Consider the following 22220-nt stretch of genomic DNA (forward strand, 5'->3'; position numbering starts at 1 on the left):
GCAACTAACTTGCTGATTACTGTGAGCCAGAGCCATAGTGTTGTTGTGCACTGAACAGAACGGAATTGGTGAGTTTGAACTTTTAATTGATTGTTTGTATTGCTACCAGCTGGCGCTAATTGGTTGCTGCCGGTCCAAACAATTTGATTTTGATTTGACTGGTATTTGTTGAAAAATGCTGTGAAGCTATATAGTATGTATATAGCAGTTGAAATGTTTCAGTTAAACCCTTACTGGTTAAATATACTGTTTGTTTGTTTGTTTATTTGTGTACACAGGAACAAGAATAACTTAATGTTTTTAGCTTAATTGGCTGACATTTTTGTATTATTCTTGTGATTTCTTATTGGCCTTGTTTATTTAATGCAGGCCAGGTGAACCCTTTTTGGGTATGAAAAAGGATGGCGAGCCAATGAGCGGCTAGGAGCAGGACTCATTCCGCAATCGAAGCTTCCACTGGTTGGGTAGGAAGCTATCAAAGACGACGCTCTGTCCCCATTTTCCAAATATACTGATTTTCACACTCATACACACCATTCCCCCGTTTATGGACAATAGCGCTTGGACATCTCTCATGGACATTCAGATAAAACTCATGGACTTCAGTGTGGATCAGTGTTTTTGATGTCAACATGTGTTGTTTATGGGGAACTGTTTTCTACATTGCTTGGTATAAGCCGGAAGAATTTGCTTAGTAGTTTGGTGCACCCCCACTGGGTTTTTGGTTAATTGAATAGCTGCAGCAGGAGTGATTATTTAAGTTTTCCTTTTCTTTTCTTGTTACTTTTCTTTGGGGTTCGGTTAAATACATGGTACCTGCAAAAGCATTTTGTGTTGTGTGTGTTTATTAATTACTGCCATCAGCTCCTGTAGCATTCCTAGATCTTCTGATTAATAATAACCATAATACTTCACTGATTAATAATAACCATAATACTTCACTCAATACCTAGCCTGTATTGATTCATTGGCGCTTCATCAGTGTTACATTTCTTGGCGAGCCAGCCAGGAGCTGATTTGGTTAGTAATTAATATATATTCAAACTCACCAATTTATTTTTCCCCATAATGGAAGTTTTTGAGACACTTGCCATTAAGATCCCAAATGCGGTTTTAATTGACGGAGTAACTGAGCACTCAGTTGATGAAGTTATACATTTCCTTGAACAGTATGGTGAGACAGGCCGCAAGGTTACTATAGATTCACCAGAATCTGAATTTAACAACATGCTTGTCGCTGAGTACGCTTCGGGTTTATCTTTAACGCGTTTGTCTCAGTTGTTACCGCACACATCTATTTCAGATTCAGGTGACAAACTCCACATGGAGAGTCTATCTGAAATTTATGCATCAAAAGTTAGTGGTTCCAAGACAAATACTTACTTGGCAGACTTAAAAAGAATAGCCAAATTATCTGGGAGGGATTATGCATTAGTCCTCAGTGAGGGGATGACCCAGATACGCCGGTCCCTTGCAGAGCTTGACCCAGAGACTCCAGTGGTTGCAAAACCAGAACCAGAAGATTCAAAACCTCCCGATTCAGTCTTTCCTCCTTCACTACCAGCCTCTCTTCCGTCAAAGTCCCCTTCTGTTGCCAGTGGTGCTGAAGCGCAAGGTGGAGAGAGGCATTCTGCCTCCATTCCAGTGGCTGATCTCAACCTTCCTGAAGTACAACGCTATGTTGTGGAACACGTTGTTCGGAGTGGGGACAGCTCGCTGCATGCATTCCATCGACTGAGAGCGTTTTCTGGTAAAGTGCCCAGGCCAATTCAAGAGACAGATTATGATATATGGCGGTCAGGTGTGGAATTAGCCCTGAAAGATCCATCTATATCTTATCTGCAGCGCACCAGACTGATTCGTGACAGTCTACTGCCTCCTGCCTGTAATATGGTAAAACATCTCAGCCTTGACACACCACCAGAAGTTTATATGAAACAACTTGACTCAGCCTATGGTACTGTGCAGGATGGGGAAGAGTTATATGCCAAGTTCATGGACACCTTCCAGGACAGTGGAGAAAAGCCTTCAGCCGATTTGCAGCGGCTGCAGGTGGCATTACAGCATGCAGCAAAAAGAGGAGGTGTTTTAGAGAAAGACATGAACAACAGACTGTTGAATCAATTCTGCAGGGGATGTTGGGATAACAATTTAATATCGGAACTCCAACTTAAACAAAAGAAACACAACCCCCCCAAATTTCCTGAACTTCTCTTACTCCTTCGAACTGAAGAGGACAGAGAGGCAGCAAAGACATTAAGGATGAAACAGCATTTGGGACCGACAAAACAGAAAGCCACCACTAATGCCCAGTTTGCCAATACTGGGGAAGAAACTAACCTCTGTACTGCGCTAACCACTCTGACTAAACCGCTCTCACAACAGATGGCAGCTATACAACAGCAGCTTGCAGCTTTGACAGCACTGCAGTGTAATGTCAAACCACCGGTTGCTGCCTGCCCAGCTTCAGCTTCAAAGCCCTATGGGCCGAAGAAGGTTGGTAAGAATCCAAAACCTAGCGTCTCCAGCCCTAAACCAGGGTTTTGCTTCCGCTGTGGAGAAGATGGTCACATTAAGCCACAATGTGAAAATGCACCCAATTCAGCATTGGTAAGTGCTAAGCGGAAACAATTTGACAACAAACAAAAGTGGCAGAAGCAAAAGTCCTCTGCTTCTGAGGATTTAAACTAGTTCCAGTTCCTGTTGAGGGACAAACAGGAGCTGAGCTGGACCAACCTTGTCCCGCTGAGAACAAAAAGCATGTCACGTGTGCAAAAATGGAGACAAAGACAAAGATCCACACTGGATTACCACCAGGATTAGTTGGATCCAGATGTACAGCAGAAGTCAACATCGCAGGTTGCAACTGCCCGTGTCTACTGGATACTGGTTCCCAGGTTACCACAATTCCAGTTTCGTTCTATAATGAGCATCTCTCTGATCAGCCAGTCCACCCATTGAATGAACTTCTTCATGTGGAGGGGGCTGCTGGTCAGTGTGTTCCATACCTTGGGTATGTTGAAGTTGCCATGACATTTCCAAAAGACTTCCTTGGGACTGACTTCCCAGTCCAAACGCTTGCACTTGTTGTTCCTGATGTGAGACCTGATTTTCCAACCTCAGTACTTATTGGCATGAATACACTTGAAATTCTTTATGAACAATTCTCTTCTAGTAACTGTTCATCATTCCAGCCTACCTCTTACGGGTACAGAGCAGTTCTGCAAACTCTCCAAGTGACGTGCCAACAGAATTGTAATGATCATCTTGGTGTTGTGACCACCCTTAGTAAATCTCCTGTTCTAATTCCAGCTGGCTGCACAGTTGTGGTCGAGGGTTCTGCCAAGCTTCTCAGCCCAGCTAGTCAAAGTGTTGTCATTCAGCACCCGGGTTCAGGCCTGCCGGGTGGTTTGTGTGTCAGTAATTGTCTAGTCGCTCTGGAGAGAAAAACTTAAGAATCAGACAACCTATGAGTACTTGACACCAGAGGGAAGAAAAAACTCACTTTTAACAGGAAGAACCCTCCAGCAGAGCTAGGCTCAGAGAGAGTCACTAGCAGCATGGCTTCTTCCCCTTTTCCTCCTGCATTTTCCTGCTCAGTATGTCAGATGTTTAGCTAATCCTCAGCCTCTTTTAGAAATAACAATTTTGGAATACATGTACGCTGTTTGTAGCTTTGAAGGCCAGGCTAAAAGCTAGGCTAAACTAGCAAATCCCTAAAGATGCAGGTGATTCGACAGTTTTGGATAAAGCATTTGAAAATTAGACTATGAAATAAGTCATTATTTAAAGGTTTGTAGTTAAAAGGGCTACACTGAGTAAGCTACACAAACCATCAGAGCTTTAAAAAACAAAACAAAAAACTGGTTCCAGCTTTTGAAGAAAAAAAAAACTTCACCACAACTCTAAGCACTGTGATTCAATTAATATGATCCAGTCTCTTATTATCAGATGAATTAAGAACATAATGCTAAAAATATAAAAAAAAATTGAGACAATAATTGTATATATGGTAAAACATAATGAATTATGAAATTTGATCTCACTTCCCTCGTTCATTGATTGTAGTAAACGATAAGGAATTTCATTAGAACATACAATGCAGTATAATCTCTGTACTCAGAGATTATACTTTGTTTCTATGGAGATTTATCTTGTTTTCTCAGGATAAAATGGACTTTCCAGGATGCCTTTGTTTTTCTCTGATTTTCAAAGACCTTCCTTTAGAGAGTCACAAATCTTCTGCCATGAGTTGATCTCTGAGTTGATCTCACAGCCTTTTGCCAGACTGGTGCTGTCTCTGTAGATGAAGAAAATATCCATGCCAAGGAAGAGAGCATTGAGAGCGATGAACCCATCCCTTGATGTCTTTGAGAGAGCAAGAGATCCTTTGAGAGCTGCCTCACCGATATCTGAGGCTAACCTGCTTGCATTACATAATGCTTTTCCTTCCTGAGCCAAAACTTTACCAGCACTCGGAAACATTTTAGCAGCAGAGGCAGCATCAGTAACTAAATCAAAAGTGCCCTTTCCAACAGTCCAAACTTTAGATGCAATCCTGCTTACTCCCACAGCCATCTCTAGCTTACGTGTTTCTATTCCACACACTGGTTGATTGTCTGCAGAACGTGACCAATCTTGAAGACTCTGTACATCTTCCATGAAGTTCTTGAAAACTTCACCAGCTTTTGTTTGATGCTTATGATTAACTTTCATCTCTGCTCCAGTGGTCACAGCACTGTTAAGACCACTGGTGATTCCCAGCCCAACACCAGTCATTGTCAAAGCTAGAAATGTTCCTGCTGTTACAGGAATTAACGCCAAGACAACAATGGACAGCACACCACCAATCGCCTCTGCTGAACTGCCTGCCACACTGTAGATCTTTGAACCCTTACTCATCTTGTCTAGCTGAACTACACACTGCTCCAGCTCATTTAGGAACTCCAACATCCTGGGCTGTTGTTCTTCAAACTTACTGATGAAATCCTCATGCTCAGAGCAAGTTGTTAAAATCTCTGTTTAAATTAAGCAGAGATATCAGTTAGTATGGTTGAGGAGCTTTGTTTTAAAGCCTTCCTTCAGGTAAGTTTGGTTGGTTTTGCGTTCACTCCTGATATATAAATACTACAGAGAAACCACACCAAGCAAACACGAAGGATCAAAAATTATTTTAATCCATACAATTCTTATTATTTCATACAAACACAATGTGCAATACATCCAGGATGGGAGATGTGTATAAAGAGGGTCACAGCAGATCTCAAAACGTCAGACCGTTACTCAAACTCTTATAGCCTCTGGTGGCCCCCACTTAGTCATAAAAGCCTAAACATCCACATACTTTCTATCTCTCAGTGAGCCTGAGTTATGACCTTGGCTTCCTGTGCAGTACGTTCTGTTCTTTTCTAATCAGACAAATAAGGCCATGATTCTCTGAAAACAGTATTTCTTATGAATCAGCAGTATGGCATGGCTCCCTGTTTTTCTGCTTTCAACAAAGGTGGGGGAGAAGCTCTTGTGCATTATGCTCTGTTCTCTCTACAATCAGAAACACAAGACCCTGAGTCCCTGCACACAATATCCTCTTTATAACTTAGCAGTATGGAATGTCATAAAACAGTGTAACTCATTCACAGCGAATCGGCAGTATGATGTAATAGAAGTCAATCTAATAAATGTAATAGTCATCACCAATGTTCCCTCTAATTTTTCATGTGTCTGAGCGAACACACAAACTCCCTGAGCGATCTCGTAGACCACTGTGAGCAACAGCAGACGTGTGCACTGTGGTCATGCCAGCGTTGAATCCATCCAAGTTACATGGTTTATTAAAATAAAATTACAGCATTTACATTTCTGTTAGACTACTTTTAATTAACTGCTTTAGCCCACTTACAATGAAAATTAAAAAAAAAAAATCTTGTTCATGACCTGTGTAGTATGTTAACACTATTGGAAGCAAAAATAACTTGAACTCCAATTTTGAAAACACAACTTTCTTCTTCTTTTTTTAAAATAAAGCTCTGACTTGTATTATGAGTCTGTGGTCTGGGAGAGAGTCCTGTAACTCTCTGTCTGCAAAATACAGTATATAATGACCAATGCTGGGCAGTTAATTATATGGTTACTTGTTCAAAAAAGTTACTGAGTTTTGCAAACAAAGATTTTTGCAGCTGTTTACCTAAAAATGCAGCCAAGGCGGGTTTTTTAAACAAACATTTCAAACTATTTACAGAACAATCAGCTGTTCTGCATCAAATTTGATGCCACACAAATTATTTGTGCCACTCCAAAAATAATTTCTGTCCACTATGAGATAAAGGAGAACAACAGCCTGATACCTGCAGGCCTGACAACAGGAGATGTATCACTGTCGCCTCATTGTTCTGACACACACAACAGAACTACTGAATACACTACACACTAACTACACAAGATTTGTGCTAAACGTTGCAAATCTCTCACATCTCAAAACACCGCCGTCACTCCTAAAACATCCTCCCGTTTCTTAACAACTAAATTTCATGTTTTGATTGGTCGACATGGTACATTTTTCGACCAATGGGAAAGGGTGGGGGTGCTTTGTTTTCGTCTTTGCTCACAGGTGGAGAGTGCGTTCAAGCGTTTTCCTTATAAAACGCTGTTTTTACCGTTTCTTCCTGCAGTAAATATAAACAACGATAATATTCAGGAAGAAAACCAAACATTGCAGATATTTTATCATAGCTCTGGTTTTACGTGGCCTATCAACACAATTTAAAAACTGGTATAAAGTCCACAGTTTTTCCGTTACTTCTTCCGTCTGTCCTGCTCACATCTCCAAATGTTGAACACGTTGTCATTAATGTGGCTTCACTCCACATCAGCCACGCCGATGTGGAGTGAAGCGTTATGTGCGTTGTGTGCGCAACGCAGATTTTCTCTGCGCAGAGACCGTGCCAACAGTGCGCACGTACGCAGCTTAGTGGGAACATTGCATGCAACAATATTTTATTGAGATCAACAACTGGTCCTACATATTGTACAGTGTACTTTTCACAGAATATATGTAAAAGATGTAGAATTGAATTTAAATTATAACTACTTGCTTATGAACCATAAAATGGCCTGAGATGTTTACTGCATACAAACCCAATAGGTTTCTAAGGTCTGCAACATCTGTTCACTTTGTAGTGCACAGTTAAGGAACTAAGCAGAGCTTAGTTTGTTTTTTGTTTTTTTTTACCTTATAATATTAAGAGCCTTGAGGAGTTCAGGGTGTAAAAAACATCTGTTTTTGTTGGGTCATGTGACTCAGAGGAAGCAGAGGATTTCTTGGCAGCTGTTCGTGGCCCAGTTTAGATAAGGCACCGACGTTATGTCACCTCTTCACGCTGCATGGTAAGTAAGCTCCTTGGCTGATGGACTCAAGCCTTTCCGCTCACTCAACCAAGCATACACCTCATCACTGGCTTACTGATCTTTTTCTTTAAATGTTAAACTCACATTAACAGCTATACAATGCAGTGACCTGTGGCAGCTTCGCAACTGAAGAACTGACTTTGTTGTAAAGACAAGATGAGCAAAGTTAACACAAACCTCAATTGGTCTCTAACCTTTGTAATAATACATAAATAAAATAACAAACTGGGGACAAGAGATGCCACAAAGGGCACATCCAATTAAGTAATAATATAATGGAGAATTTCCAGTAGCAAAATGTTGAAAAGACACAGGTGTAACCTGTAAACCAGGTTTTAATGCATACGACAGCAAGAGTCAGCAGCATTATCTTGTTATTTTGAAAACCAGTGACAGGATTTCAGAAAGGACAGTTGCCAGGTGCAGTCATGTGTAAAGACTGGAGGTTCAAAGTTGCATGTACTTGAATGAGAGAACAGTAAACAATCCATGCACATTGTCCTCACCTTGTGGGGCAGGTGCAGAGCCACCAACACATCTAATGTGACTATCATATTGTGAAAATCCAAAAGGTAATGGTAAAATCAAAACCAGCATTTAGAAAATGTTTATTGATATAATTATTGACTTGTTGTTACTGTAACCTGCACTAAATATTTGACATGTGCTGCCAAGAGTACCTTGCAAAGCAGCCACACTTTGAAAACGTGACAGGAGTGGGCATGGTTTATGTTAAGGTTATATTTGGTTTGGTGTGTTAGGTGGAAAAAAAGGGAAAGAAATCTTCCTAAACTTCCTAAAGTATTAATAGTAGTAATTAGTAGTATTAGTATTAATTTCTAGAACTCTGTGAAGACTCTGTGGATAGAGCCAAAGCTTTAGTGCCACACTCACACTTTCAACTCATCCATGCACTCCAAAAAGGCACTGAACATTCTGCTCCTAAAAATACTAATAAATAAACACTAATAATACAAATTATTACAGCCACATTAGGAGCAATATTAGACTCTTAGTTTTGTTCGAGTGTTAAGTACAGTCTACAGTAAATGCCATCCTGCAAACATGTATATGTTTATATGTAGTGGTGCAACGGATCAAAAATCTCACAGTTCGGATTGGAGCACGGTTTTAAGTCATGGATCAGATCAATTTTCGGATCAGCAAAAAAAGAAACAAAGACACAATTTTAACATTTACTTATTCACTTATTGAAGTATATTTTTTTTGCCTGTTAAAACACTCTACTGAAGACTCATTCCACGCAATTATTAAAAAATAAATAAAAATTGGTACAACATAGGGCAATATAGGGCTTTGTATCTACCACTCAATTCATTTCAATTTTATTTATAAAGCGCCATATCACAAAAACAGTCGCCTTAAGGCGCTTTATATTGTAATTTAGACCCTACAATAATACATACCGCTCATTATATCGCACTCCGCTGTGATATAATGAGCTGTCACGGTCACGTATCTTTCCGTTGCCCTGGAGCTCCACCCATTTCTAGTAGTTAGGGCAACAGAAGATGCCTGGGACAGTTCAGCCATAACATAACAGACCCACCACGCGCACCATACACATTCTTTTTTCTTTTTCGAATCTTCGGATCACGTGCGTACCGAACCGTGGAGTGGGATCAGTTCGGATTACGGATCAACCGTGATTTTGGTTCGGTACGCATATGTATGAACAATACAAAATTTTTAATTTATTTTATCAACTTTCCTTCTGACGGTGCTGTCTGTGTTGAGCGCTCAGTGGATCTGCGCTCGACAGTGCAGCCTAGGCGGAGTAGTCGAACGCAGATTCACTGAGCACAGTGCAAGCTAGCGAGACAGACGTTAAGCTCTCCTTGCAACATGGCAAATTGAACCTCCCCCACCCTCATTCACATCTGACGTTTGGAACTATTTTGGTCTTCATGTGACCCTGAAGGTAAGCGCGTCATGGACAAAAGTAAAACAGTATGTCGGATGTGCCACAATGCTCAGTTACATTGGTGAGAACTAGTGCGTTAGCACATTTAGCTCGTTAACGTGTTGGCCGTCCAGCCCCATGCACGGGGCGATCAGCGGTAGCTCGTTAACGGAGATGTGCCGTGTTGTGGCGTTAACGTAATTTCAACGAGATTAACGCTGACAGCACTAGTGGGAACACAACGAATATGACTGCACATTTACTCTGACATCATCCTAGTGCAAAGACAAGTTGAAGCAGACAAAAACAACAAGCACGCATGCTACAAACTTTACCCGAGTCATTTAGACAGCCGTTAGCACATGATTGTCCTTATGGGGACCTGATATGTTTAATATGCTGCTGAGAATATAGCCCAGAAGAAGCGTATAGTATAGCTTTTATTTTGGAAAGAGCTATTTCTCTGTAATAAACTCTCTTTTCCAAAGATGAGTGATTCCTCAATCAGATTTATTTTTTTATTACTTTGTTGTTTCAGCAACATTAAATTTAAAAACTGTACTTTTGAGTTAAAATATATTTATAATTTTATTAAATGAAAAATGAAAAAGGCATGAACATTTTTTTTGTATCGAAAAAATATCGAACCGTGACACCAAAGTATCGAACAGAACCGAACCGTGAATTTTGTGTATCGTTGCACCCCTAATAAGTGACATCATATTCAGTACTAACTTTTGAAAGTTTACTCTTCGGCCGCTCCGCCTTTTTTCCCGAAGAAATATCCACACCCACCGCCGCACTAGGAATACTGGGATACACGGGACCACGGAGTCTACACACCGGACCCGCCCTTCAAATTTGGTAAAATTAACTGTGCGTTTGTCGATCGCATTTGGAGTACACTTCGAATTGGGACTCCCTTCGGCGCGTCGCTGTGACATAATCAATCTACAAATGCGCACTACGAAGCGTGTGGTCGCTGGATTGGGACACAGCTGTACATATACACACTCTTACAGACTGGAGGAGCCAGGAATCAAACCACTAACCTTCAGATCAGCAGGTGACCTGCTCTACTGCCTAAACTGCAGCCACTCAGAGGTAAGCATGAGTAAATCGTCACTAGGTTTTGGATAAAGTGTACACTCACAAACCTGTCAAATCTGCATTTGAAACATTGGCTACTATAGCAGTATAGTATTGCAACGTGGCATTTGGCTCTTCTAACTAAAATAGGAACATAAATAGTGCCATCATTGCCAGACCTGGCCCACATCTGGTTGACATACACCCTGCCATGACACTGGTCAGTCAGAAGTGCCTGCTTGATGCCAGATCCGGGCCAGAGCTGTTTTCTATGAGCTTGTCCACAAAACCCAAACCACAATCGGGCCAGATGTGGCATGCGATCACATAAACAGTGCCATCAATGCCAGGCCTGGCCCATATCTGGATGAAATACGTGTTATCATGCCAGAAGTCAACCAGCAGTACTGGCCTGATACCAAATCCAGGCCAGACATGCTTGCTATGTGGGTTACATATACTGTATATAACTACCAGCTCTCTCCAGCTGTGTCGATCTATATTATCTTTTTTGACCCCAAGTGTTTATTTCCAGAGAAAAGAAACAGCAGACTATGCTAATCAGATGTGATGTTACAACACTAGTCAAATATTAATGCATAATATTTGTTTATGACATAATTCTTTGTTATGGAAAAAAATATTTTTTAAATAATCATGAACATTAGGAGTAGCGATTTTAGAACTTTATGTATATAATTTGTCATTTTTTACTGATGTAGGCCAAAAATAAATACTCAGTACCATTTAATTTAGTTGCAGTAACCTAAAACATTAAAAGTTAAAAATTAATTTCGCATGAAACGGGAATTAAAACGTGGTGATAGAGCCAGGTGCAGATGCAAGTCAGATGTTAATTTGGCTGTAGGCTATGGCACTTGGCCACAGCTGGAGCTTGTTGACACAACCTGGTCAGGAGCAATAGGACCTGACATGAACCTGAACCTGACAAATGTCACAGATGAAATATTAACTGTTTATTTCCTGGTTTGTTGTCTACTACACATCTGTTTGACCGTTACCAGTTAATCTGTGACACCAGTTAATCTGGAACACCAGCAGATGAGTTTGCACTCTTCCATAAGAGTAATATTCCAGTGTGCAAAGTAAAGATAGCAGACAGTGTGAGGAGAGGTTCTGGTTCGGTTGTTGTGGGTAATCACTCAAGGTCGGGTAAGGTTCGTTCATTTAAATTTGATTCTAAGCTTGATAAAAGTCTAATAAAAACTAATGCCTGCAATTACTGTCATGAAAGGTCACTGGAAGGCAGAATTCCAAGGTTGCAGGCCTCTGCCCCTGTCATCAAAATACCTGATGATGTTTTGTTAATTCCTGCTGTTTGGAATGCTATAGTCCTCTTATTAGGGATGTTTTTGTTTTCTTGGTGGGAAGTGGGGATAAAGTCCCAGTTAAAATTCTGAGTGATTCAGGAGACTTTACCGTGTACCATATTTAGTTCCAAATAATTAATGAAGTAATTATGAAGTAGAATCAAGTAATCTAGAGGTGGCTGTAGAAGTAGGCTGAGTGTAAAGTCTCCCAGTTCATCAGGGCCAGAGTTGGAGATCTGTGACTCTCTGAATGAAGGTCTAACAATATCAGAGAGAAAACAGCACTTTGGACTCTCCATATGATCTTTTCAGCAAATAATGCTGTGGAAATGTTGTGGAGGATTGTGGAGGCTCAGAGCATGCGCATGATGATAAGAGGTGTACGGGACATTCACTCTATTGGTCTTGCTGCAAACACCCAGGTAATACAACACTTACCTTTCTACTGTTAAACTGGTTCTAAAAGTAATGCAGGTTCAGTAAAAATGTGTTTTGTGAATTTATTTTTGTACTTTTCTGTCTTGAGAATTTGTTTACATGTATTATCAGACTGTTTTGATGCTTTGTTGTTTATCAACCTCTGACTCAACCTGGCTGTCACTGCACACATGTGCTTTAGTGAATCATAGTGGTTTTAATGATTTACTATGAGTTACTAAATTGTGTTTAACATGGTTAAAACTGTTCAATGTTTTTCAAAAAGACTGATTTATTAAAAAAAGCTTAGGACACTGAGAATGTGGTTCGGAGAATGGGAAGTGTTTTACCATTTCAGATAAACTGTAGCTAAGGAGGATTTGGAGTAAATTATTTCAGTAATTCATATTAATTGCAATTTAATGTAAATTACACTTAGCACTAAAAAAACGTCTAAGATTGCTCCTAATGTGATTATGATAATTGCAATTATGAGTGTTTATTAAATAGCATTTATAAGAGAAGAGTCTGGAGTGGGTGAATTGCTTGAAAGTGTGAGTGCACTGCCTTTGCCAGTGTCCAACTTCTTGGTGAATATCTCAAAAAAAGTTGACTTTTTATCTATACATAACGTTTCCTGGTGGGGGAAATGTTTTTTTACTCATCCAAGTGATTTCTCAGTTTAAGCTGACTGCACACTTCCACTTGTTGAACAGTACTTTTGCATAATAACTGAAGTTTCAATCATTATGCAAATTTGAAAATGCTACGTCCTGATGAAGAGAATCAACTTTTTAGCGATTTCCTTACCTGAAGGGCTGAGCATGCATCTAGACTTTTTGGTGAATATCCTTTGAGATCAGGTCAGCAATATGAGAATGCTTTGGACTGTTGAATGATTTTCTTACCAGTTAAATTTCTTTTCAGGTTTATGATTTCCTCCTTATAGTTGTCAGCTGGTGATCAGCTGATCACGGGGCCGGGTTTAAAAGAGAGACGCTACCCACCTGTTCGCCGCTCTGACATCGTTCTCTTCATGTCAGGAGCTCCGAAACCTTGCCGACGTCAGTCTCCGCCTGATTCAGCAACTGTGAGTGTTTTTCCTCTCGATTCTTTTTCTCATCCCAGCTCCGCTCGCTCTCCGTCTGTAACGCCAGTTCCGAAGCCACGCTTCGTGCACTGATCGTTACTAGAATAACTGCGTGTCTGTTCCAACCCATCACTAGCCTTCGCCGCTTTTGGGTCTAGCCAGCACGCCACACGGGCACGCCGAATTACTGTGTGTAATTTGCCCGATTGTGACAATAGTACTGTTTGCTGACTTAATCTTATCAGTTCTGTCTGTGCCATAGCTAATTATTCTATTTCAAGTAGAGTTGCCTGCATTGGTGATATAAAGTCCTTCATAAGATGAACTACTCTGAAGTAGTTCAGAGAATTCTACTTCTCTGAACTATTCCCATATTGAACAACTGTAAAACCAGTTGTTCAATGTCCACCATTTACAATAATACATTTACAATAATACATTTACAATAATACATTTTTGATTGGATCAACCTTTTCTTCTGTACTGCTTGTGTTTAGTGTAACACATTTTAACACATTTCTTAAGAGTCACATTCAAACAGTGCAAATGTGCACTCACGTTGTTTTTGGCACTCGCTTTCTGGTTGGCTCAATAGCATTGAGTCTTAAATACAGGTTTCATTCTGGATGCAGTACTGAAATTTTCAAGCAACAATTCAGATAAGATTTGCTTTTAAATACAGATTCCTATAGTACACTGTTAGACTTTTCGTCTCCACTTTGCGGTAACATACTGGCGTCACTGTTGCCAGCGTCATACCGTGACGCCGTGTTACGGTAGCTTACCGTTCTGCAGGATGATACCGTTTTTTGCTGTTGTGGTATGATACTCTTGGACAAATTATGGTAACGCACCGTAGCTTCTTTTTTTTATGTCGTTATGTCGTAAATTACGTCAACAAAGTAAGATCATACTGTGATTAAGAAATTGGTATACTACCGTCAGTGTTGGGGAGCAACGGAATACATGTACCGCCGTTACCTATTTAAAATACAAAATATGAGTAACTGTATTCCGTTACAGTTTAAAAGGGTGGTATTTAGAGTACAGTTACTTTGTTGAAATAAAGGGATTACACAGCGGTCTTTTCCTGTTTCATATGTTAGGCTATGTCCTCTCTATTTTTTGTAATTCCACACCGGTGGAAACCAAACAAAACACGCATTAAGAGGCTCAAATGCCCGTGTCTCATTCTCAAGTCTCATAATGACGTGAAGAAATATTTTTTAAAATGATTTAATATGAAGGCAATAGCAGAGTGTTACAGGCATAGCCCTAAAGAATGTAGCCTCATAGGCAGTGTAGTCCGTGCTGCAGGGAGAATGGACTGCCATACACGTTATGTGTCTGTGAGCGAGGGAGGGAGAAAAAGGAAAAGTACGAGCTGTCATGACCAAAAACGGGAGCTGGAAGCATGTAAATATAATAATAACCACTGCAGCCAAAAAACGAGCCCAGTTGTAAGTAAGCTATTAAGACTCGAGTGAACACAGTGTTCCTGTTTTCCTCCGAAACAATAAGTTCCGCTGGAGCAGCCTTTCAACGCCTCTCTGTCTCTCCCCAGCAAAGTTGACCAAGACAACAAAGTAAAGCTAGTTTTCGTCTACGAGCCTGACACGGAAACCGACGTGTTAGCCAGAGGTCCCTTTACTACGGTTCGGAGCCGCGGACCTATTTTATATACGCGCGGAATAGTTTTCTATACGAGATCGCTGCAAAAAGTGCAGCCTTACCTAATGTCCACCTACTGTTACTCATTTTATATTAAGATTTAAAAATGTAGTTGCTATTGAGTAGCCTTCAGTAATAGTAATGAATCGCACAGGAACAGGACATTCATTAGTTGTAAAAAAGCATGATAATATATTAAGTAATCCAAAGTATTCAGAATACGTTACTCTCATTGAGTAACGTAACGGAATACGTTACAAAATACATTTTGGGGCATGTATTCTGTATTCTGTAATGGAATATATTTCAAAAGTAACCTTCCCAACACTGACTACCGTTTATTCACGGTATGTCACTGTAAGCCCACTGCAAGGTAATAAACTGCAATATATTTACCAGTAACTTACCATTAACACGCATCATCAGTACCAAAAATATTCATCTCTGCTAGAGGATACCGTGTTCCTACAGGCGGTCATTTACTGTTGAACAGGTCGTAATTTACCGTAATTTCAGGAAACAGTAACATACTGTAAGAGACTGGAGGGTTCCAAAAAAATTGTATTGTATAAAAATTTTTTATAATTTATTCATTTATATGTATTTTTGTATAAAAACACACACACACACACTATCGATTGATTGAGATAGATAGATAGAGACACACACACACACACACACAAAATATAGTTCATGTGCTTCACACCACTTTTTATTTCAGTTCTGATTTTCCTCTGCAGAAATACTCATTTCCAAAATCAAAAACTGAAAAGAACTGAAAACATATTTTCATTGAAGAAGCACTTGTTTTTACTAAACTATGTAATCCATGTATTTTCTCAGATGGTTGTACAAACAATAACGATATTATGTCATATCCATATCATGCCAGACAACATATGCTCAAGTGTTGGGTTTTCTTAGTTATATTTTGTAGGGTCTTAAACCTACAATGTGAAGTTGGCACCTTACAAATAGACTAAATTGTAATGAATATAATATCAAGCCCCACACGTCTGCCTTTATATACACTTATACAAAATACTGGCTCACACCACCAAATCAATGCACAAAGCAGGGTCCACAAGGACATGGATGAGCGTGTGTGGTGTGAAGGAACTTGACTGACCTGCACTGAACCCTGATCTTGCTTTGTGGACTGAGTTCATTGATTTGTAGGGTGAGCCAATACATGTGACAATTAAAGTGTAAGTAGCTGAAATAATTTTTAACAAACGGGTAAAAGAAGGAAGAAAAATCAAAACTGTTGCACTCAAAAAACCTATTGGACAGAGACAGCTTCTTGCGAGACGGCGAGAGAGCTTGTCTTCATTGTTGTTCGACTCGTGTAAATGTCCAGAAAGCATGGGCCATGGATCATCTGTGGAGACACAGGTAACAACACATTGGTCACTTAAGAAATTCACTAGAAATGGCAACAACAGTTACCTAATTTGAAGTTTTCCACTCAAATTCAGTATGCCGCTGGAGGAAAGTTGTGACATGAGGGTTAATGTGAACAACCTTTCGCTTCACAGTGGTCCCAGTCTTTCTGCTTGTCTCAACCCTGGAGGTACATTTTGTTCCCTCTTCAGGGAACATGCCATAATAAATATTAACATTGAGTTGTGATGTTTAATAATGAGTTACTTAGGGATAATTTATTCATCATCTATTACTATTAGCTAACTGTTCAAACATACCTCTGAATTAGCTCCAATGTTGCACACGCTGACTCCTGGTATTCCAGGTTCAATACATAGAATGAACCAAAGAAGACTGACATTGCATCAGCAAAGGTGTTCTCTTTGTCCAGCTCAACAATTACACGGCCCTCTGCACTCACCATCCAGCAGGTGGCGGTCATTAAATTTTGTCCTTAAATGTATAGGGGCAACATTGTCTTAATAATAATAATAATAATAATAATAATAATAATAATAATAATAATAATAATGATAAATTTTATTTATGAGCGCCTTTCAAGTCACTTTACAATAGGATAAAACACTTAGTAAAACAATGGCAGAATAAGAACAATAAAATAAAAGCACAAGATAAAATTAACAAACAGTGGATTCAATATGCAGATTTGAACAGATGAGTTTTGAGTTGGGATTTAAACTGTGGGAGAGAACCAGTGTTTCTTATTTCTGGGGGCAGAGAGTTCCACAGCCTGGGATATCTCTGTATCTCTGTATATCTCTAAATAAATAAATATATTTTATTTATTGTTTACTCTATTTAATTTGTAAAATATGTATACACACACACACACGTAGAAAAACATATTTAGTATACACATCCAGTAATGCATACACTCTTATATTGTACATATATTTATTACTCTCAGATTTAGCCATTCTTATATTTTGCTTTTTTATGTTATTGTATTTTTTGCACACCTCTGTTGCTTGTGAAGCTCGCACACAAGAATTTCACTCGCATGTACTGTACCAGTGTACCTGCACATGTGATGTGACAATAAAAGTGATTTGATTTATCGTTATGTTTTTTTACAACTACATGAATGTACTATTGCTATGTGATTTATTTTTTTTTACTATTACTGAAGGCCACTCGCCATATCAATACTAACTAGATTTTTTCAAAATCTTAATATAAAATGAGTAACAGTATGGTGGACACATTAGGCAAGGCTGCACTTTTTGCAGTGATCTCATATAGAAAACTATTTCTGTATCAGTAATATGTTTTCTTTTTCTCTGTTGATAATCATGTGGAACTGCACATGATTATTTGCAGCTAGCATGTTGCTAATGCTATCCATCAAGTCTAAAAACAGTATGTTACCATGTGGAGATAATCTGATCAGAAATGATCAGGTTATATTCTGATTTGTGATTAGGCGTACATGTGCACTATGTTTATTCAGAGAGGTTAAGCTTGTGTTTCTGTCATGGAGGGATTGTGCTCAACTGAATGAAGCTTATTAGACATTATGAAACAGATGATACGTAAAAGCGAATTTTGCCAAAGTGCTTCTTTTTTTAAATTATCTTTTTTTTCTTAAAGGAATCTACTACATCATGTGTATTTTTTTTGTCATGTATAATTTCCATTGCAAATATTAATCACAGTTAAATTAAGAGAGGATGGCAGTAAAAACTCTGGAGGTGTGATGCCATCAAGTACACTGCTGTAGAACGATCGCACTGCGTTCTCGGGAGCACTCCCATGTAAACTTACAAAGTCTGGACTAGCAAGAACACGAGGACTGGCGTACTTGAGTATTTAGAAATGGCCTAACAGTCTGCAGTCTATGAACTAACGTCAGCTAACGCCAGCTAACAGTGTTAGCTTGGTGGCAAGTAGCATTCAGTAATTGTAATAAAAATCACACAGCAATAATACATCAAAGATACTGAGGTTTCACCCATCCCATTCTTTTTATGAAGTGGTGTTTTAATTTCCAAGTAAGAAAACCATTCATGCCCGTTCACTGCTGGCCCTGTTATTCTGGCTCTGGGTCCATTGTGTAACGGACGCCAACAACATTAACAAGACGATTACATTAGAGCCTCTTATTGCACGTTTTGTCTGGGTTTCCAGCAATCAAAATCAGAGTATTCCCTTACTCCCCAACACTGCTCACCCAGCATCAATTTGCCATGGGAAAGCCTATCAGGGGTCAAAAAGACCCCCAACAATGTAGCCCCGGGGACCCTGGGACAAACAAACCTCTCCACCATGTGACTCACAGATTTTTCGTTCCTGTGTATATTTTTTTTTATCTGTCTTATGTAGAACCAGTATGGAGCAGATCAGAGATCTTCGTGTTTTCAAGCATAAAAACTACAATTTTCTGGTCGGTCTTACAACTCCAGAGTACATAGACTCTCTTGAGAGTTTTGAAATAAAAGACAGCGATGTCTTCCTTGTCACTTATCCAAAGTCAGGTTGGTGAAAAATCTTACACATTATTTATATTTGCAGTTTTGTGCTGGCCAGACTGATCCACTGATCATCTCTAACGTTTTCCCCACATCAGGCACTGTATGGGCTCGGCAGATCATCATTTCCATCTACGAACTGGATGGGAATCAGAATAAATATTCAACCAACGTGGAGAGGATGCCGTGGCTGGAGTACAAGAAAGTTGAATACACTTTTTTTCACTCTCCACGACTCTTCGCCTCGCATCTCCCTGAACATATCATGCCTCCAGGAGTGAAAGAGAAGAAGGCAAAAGTCAGTACTTTATAGAAGCTCAATTCTTCTTGAAGAAAGAGGCAGTGTTAAATAGGGCTGTGCAATATGACCAAAATCTCATATCCCGATATAAGAATTCTATCGTCCTGATAACGATATAAATCACAAAAATGTAACATTTTCTGTAAATTCTGTGAATCTCGGGCAGCTCGACTTGCGTGAAGTGTAGCGTAAAATGAAACGATAGGCGTTGTAATGGGGTCATGAAACAAGGAATCTGAGGGTCATTTTAATCATAGACTTCTACACAAACACATGGTTCCAGGTCCAAAAAGCTAGCACTAGCATTTGTTTTATTTCAAGTGATTCTGTGTTTCTATTTCAGTATATTTTTTTTGTCCTTTTCCTTTCTTACGATGAGGTCATTGCAGACTAAGAGGTTCATCAAATCAAGTAGAAATAGGAGAAAAAGAGCTATAAAAAATACAGCCTTTAAAATATATTTAAAAAATATTATTTGAAATAAATTTTTTAAATTATTTTTCTTTTAAACTAATGACTTTCAATTTTTACATTTACATAACAAACTGTTAATATTCTGATTTTTTTTTTAAATATTCATCAGATCGTGTATTTGATGAGGAATCCAAAGGACGACATGGTGTCTTTTTATCACTTCAGCAAAGCCCTGGCATACCTGGAAACTCCCGAGAGCTTTGACCAGTTTTTTGAGTGGTACATAACAGGAAACGGTAAGTTTCCTCACTTTCGATCCACATAATGATGAATCAGTTAGTGGTTATTATAAACACACTATATCTATTTATTATCTATATCTATATCTTTATTCACATAAATGTTTAAGAATTGTCGAGGTAGAATTATTGATAGATTATAATGGGCTTTGCACCACAGACTGCAGAAAGAAACAAAACTTTTTATTAGAGTGTGCAAGGCTCAGAGTAACACTTGATAAGCTAGAGATGAACAAATGGCTGCCACTCCTCCCGCTCCTGTGCTTTGAAAAATGTACTATGTAAAGTGTTACCTTTGTTCTAGAATTTTTTGGAGAAAAATTACTGATTCATTAAAGTTTAAATTCCAAATACTGGACAATTCAGATTCAGTGGATTATGAGAGAGTGTGTTTATTCTGAGTTAATATTTACTGAGTTAATATGACAAATGTGTCAAAACACATTTTTCTTGGCATGCACCAGCAGGAAGGTCATGTGCACTCTATGCCCATGCAGTAATCCATGTTTTAAAAGGTACAGTTTAAAATGTATAAAAAAAATCTGTTGCTAAACGTTTTATCTTTTCTGTCATGTGATTCATCTCACAGCTCTTGCTGCTCTACATACTTGAAAGACTTTGGTTTCTGTGACCTGAAGGTTTCAGTGTGTGGCAACAGTGGTTCCACTTTAGTACCCAGTGATTTTGCTGTGCTGTGCTAGTATTTAGCACCAACACCAGTTTTGTGTGTGTGTGTGTGTGTGGATTGAGCACATTGACAAAATCTGTACTACATTCGGAGGCACACTACCACTGCATGATTAGCATGGGGGACTGATCATGCCTACAGTCATGCTGTAGGTAACTACAGAGCTTACACTTGAGCTCTTCTTGTGACATGTGGGTTGTATGTGAACTCAATTAAGTCAGAATGCCAAATAACTGGATGCATTATGCAACTATACAGTTTTTGCGTCATCCTGGTTTGACCACGTCAGGGAGTGGTATTTAAACAGAGACCAGTACAACATCCTCTTCCTGACCTACGAGGAAATGATTTTGGTAAGATGTTTCTTCACACTTTTGTTGTTTCTAAGGAAACTCAAATAAAATATCTGGCAGAGTTTAAGGTTCTTTTCCTGTTGCGTTCTTGCTTTTCTTTCAGGACCTGAAAGGATCAGTGAAGAAGATCTGCAACTTCTTAGGGAAAGACCTGACTGAAGCTGCTATCAGTCAAGTTGTGGAAAAAGCTAAATTTCAGAACATGAAGAATGACTCGAAAGCAAACTATGAGCACATTCCACCAGAGCAGTTCAGTGGAAAATTCCTGCGCAAAGGTAACATAACAGACCTGCAGCTGCTGTGCAGAAAAATGTGATATCAGGGTATCAGGGGTTGTGATTTTGTCTTTATTACAGGTCAGATTGGAGACTGGAAGAACACACTGAGTGTTGCACAGAGTGAAAGAGTGGATCAAGTCCTTCAGGAGAAACTTGGTGATTTGCCTTTGAAGTTCATCTGGGAATAAGCAGAGCAGCTCTTCAGGGTCTCCCAGGAGTTTTAAAAGCATTGATTTCTATCATGATATGAGGTAATTAGACGCAGGGTTTCTTCAGCACAAACTGCTTTTATTGAACCGTAGCAGCAGTGTACGTGGCTACATCAATTTTCTGAAAAAACATATACACATACAGTGTTCCAGCGACCTCTAGTGGCCGCCCCTCACGGTATCCTTACTAGGATAACATAAACAAATCTCACAACAATTTCATTAATCAGAAAACCATAAAATTGTGTTTTTCTGCTATTTAAATAATAATTAAAAAAACAACAACAAAAGATTAATGTTTGTTCACCCAAGATGAATTCATGTCATGTAGATCATGATTCCAGAAATCAACAAAGTTCATTAATAAAATGTTTATCAGTCAACATATCTGACATGCCTGAAACCAGTACACGGTGCTTTGGATTCTCATGATTTCTGAATAGTCACTAACTGTTAATTGTGTTTTTGAATCACATTGCTTTTGAAAGTAGCCTTGACCTTCAAATATAAGAAATTTCTTCACATAAATGTACTTTTGCCATGAAAACAGTCTGACTTTTGGTTTACCCACAAGTGATTTCTCCTCCCATGAGTCAACATTTAAGACAGAAGTATGTCATTTATTTGTGTAAAAGAATCAAAAGGAAAGGATCCTTTTTTGGTAAGAAATAAAACATTACAAGAAGAAATTGTGCAATTGCAGTGTAATATTGGTTAAAGTCTTGTTCAGCATGACAGTCTTCCGTTATTTAATCTGATACAGAATTGAACCTCAGACCTGTGAACAGCATCCACTTAATATCATTTAATTAATATGTGAAATACAGCTTGTTAACAC

The 22220-nt window shown here is 39.1% G+C and overlaps 2 protein-coding genes, 1 long non-coding RNA gene and 1 pseudogene across 3 annotated transcripts; 2 read left to right on the forward strand and 2 right to left on the reverse strand.

The window, feature by feature from the left end:
• Nucleotides 1-1205: 1205 nt before the first annotated feature.
• LOC146519532 (paraneoplastic antigen Ma3-like) lies at nt 1206-2813 on the forward strand. Its single transcript, XM_085157644.1, has one exon. The coding sequence runs from the start codon at nt 1228-1230 to the stop codon at nt 2689-2691; it is 1464 nt and encodes a 487-aa protein (XP_085013770.1). The 5' UTR covers nt 1206-1227; the 3' UTR covers nt 2692-2813.
• Nucleotides 2814-3371: 558 nt separating this feature from the next.
• LOC146519533 (apolipoprotein L3-like) lies at nt 3372-5022 on the reverse strand (annotated as a pseudogene).
• An 8097-nt stretch (nt 5023-13119) lies between these two features.
• On the forward strand, nt 13120-21929 carry LOC146519534 (amine sulfotransferase-like). The gene is made up of 7 exons (XM_085157662.1): nt 13120-13255; nt 18695-18846; nt 18939-19138; nt 19725-19851; nt 20801-20895; nt 20999-21170; nt 21252-21929. The coding sequence occupies exons 2-7, from the start codon at nt 18702-18704 to the stop codon at nt 21359-21361; spliced, it is 849 nt and encodes a 282-aa protein (XP_085013788.1). The 5' UTR covers nt 13120-13255; nt 18695-18701; the 3' UTR covers nt 21362-21929.
• LOC146519535 (uncharacterized) lies at nt 15356-18696 on the reverse strand. Its single transcript, XR_014873805.1, has 2 exons — nt 16630-18696; nt 15356-16307 (listed from the first exon to the last, which is right to left on the reverse strand). It is a non-coding gene; the product is annotated as an uncharacterized LOC146519535 (long non-coding RNA).
• Nucleotides 21930-22220: the final 291 nt, after the last annotated feature.

This window comes from Neolamprologus multifasciatus, chromosome 4 (assembly GCF_963576455.1).
Source record: "Neolamprologus multifasciatus chromosome 4, fNeoMul1.2, whole genome shotgun sequence".
NCBI classification, from domain to species: Eukaryota; Metazoa; Chordata; class Actinopteri; order Cichliformes; family Cichlidae; genus Neolamprologus; species Neolamprologus multifasciatus.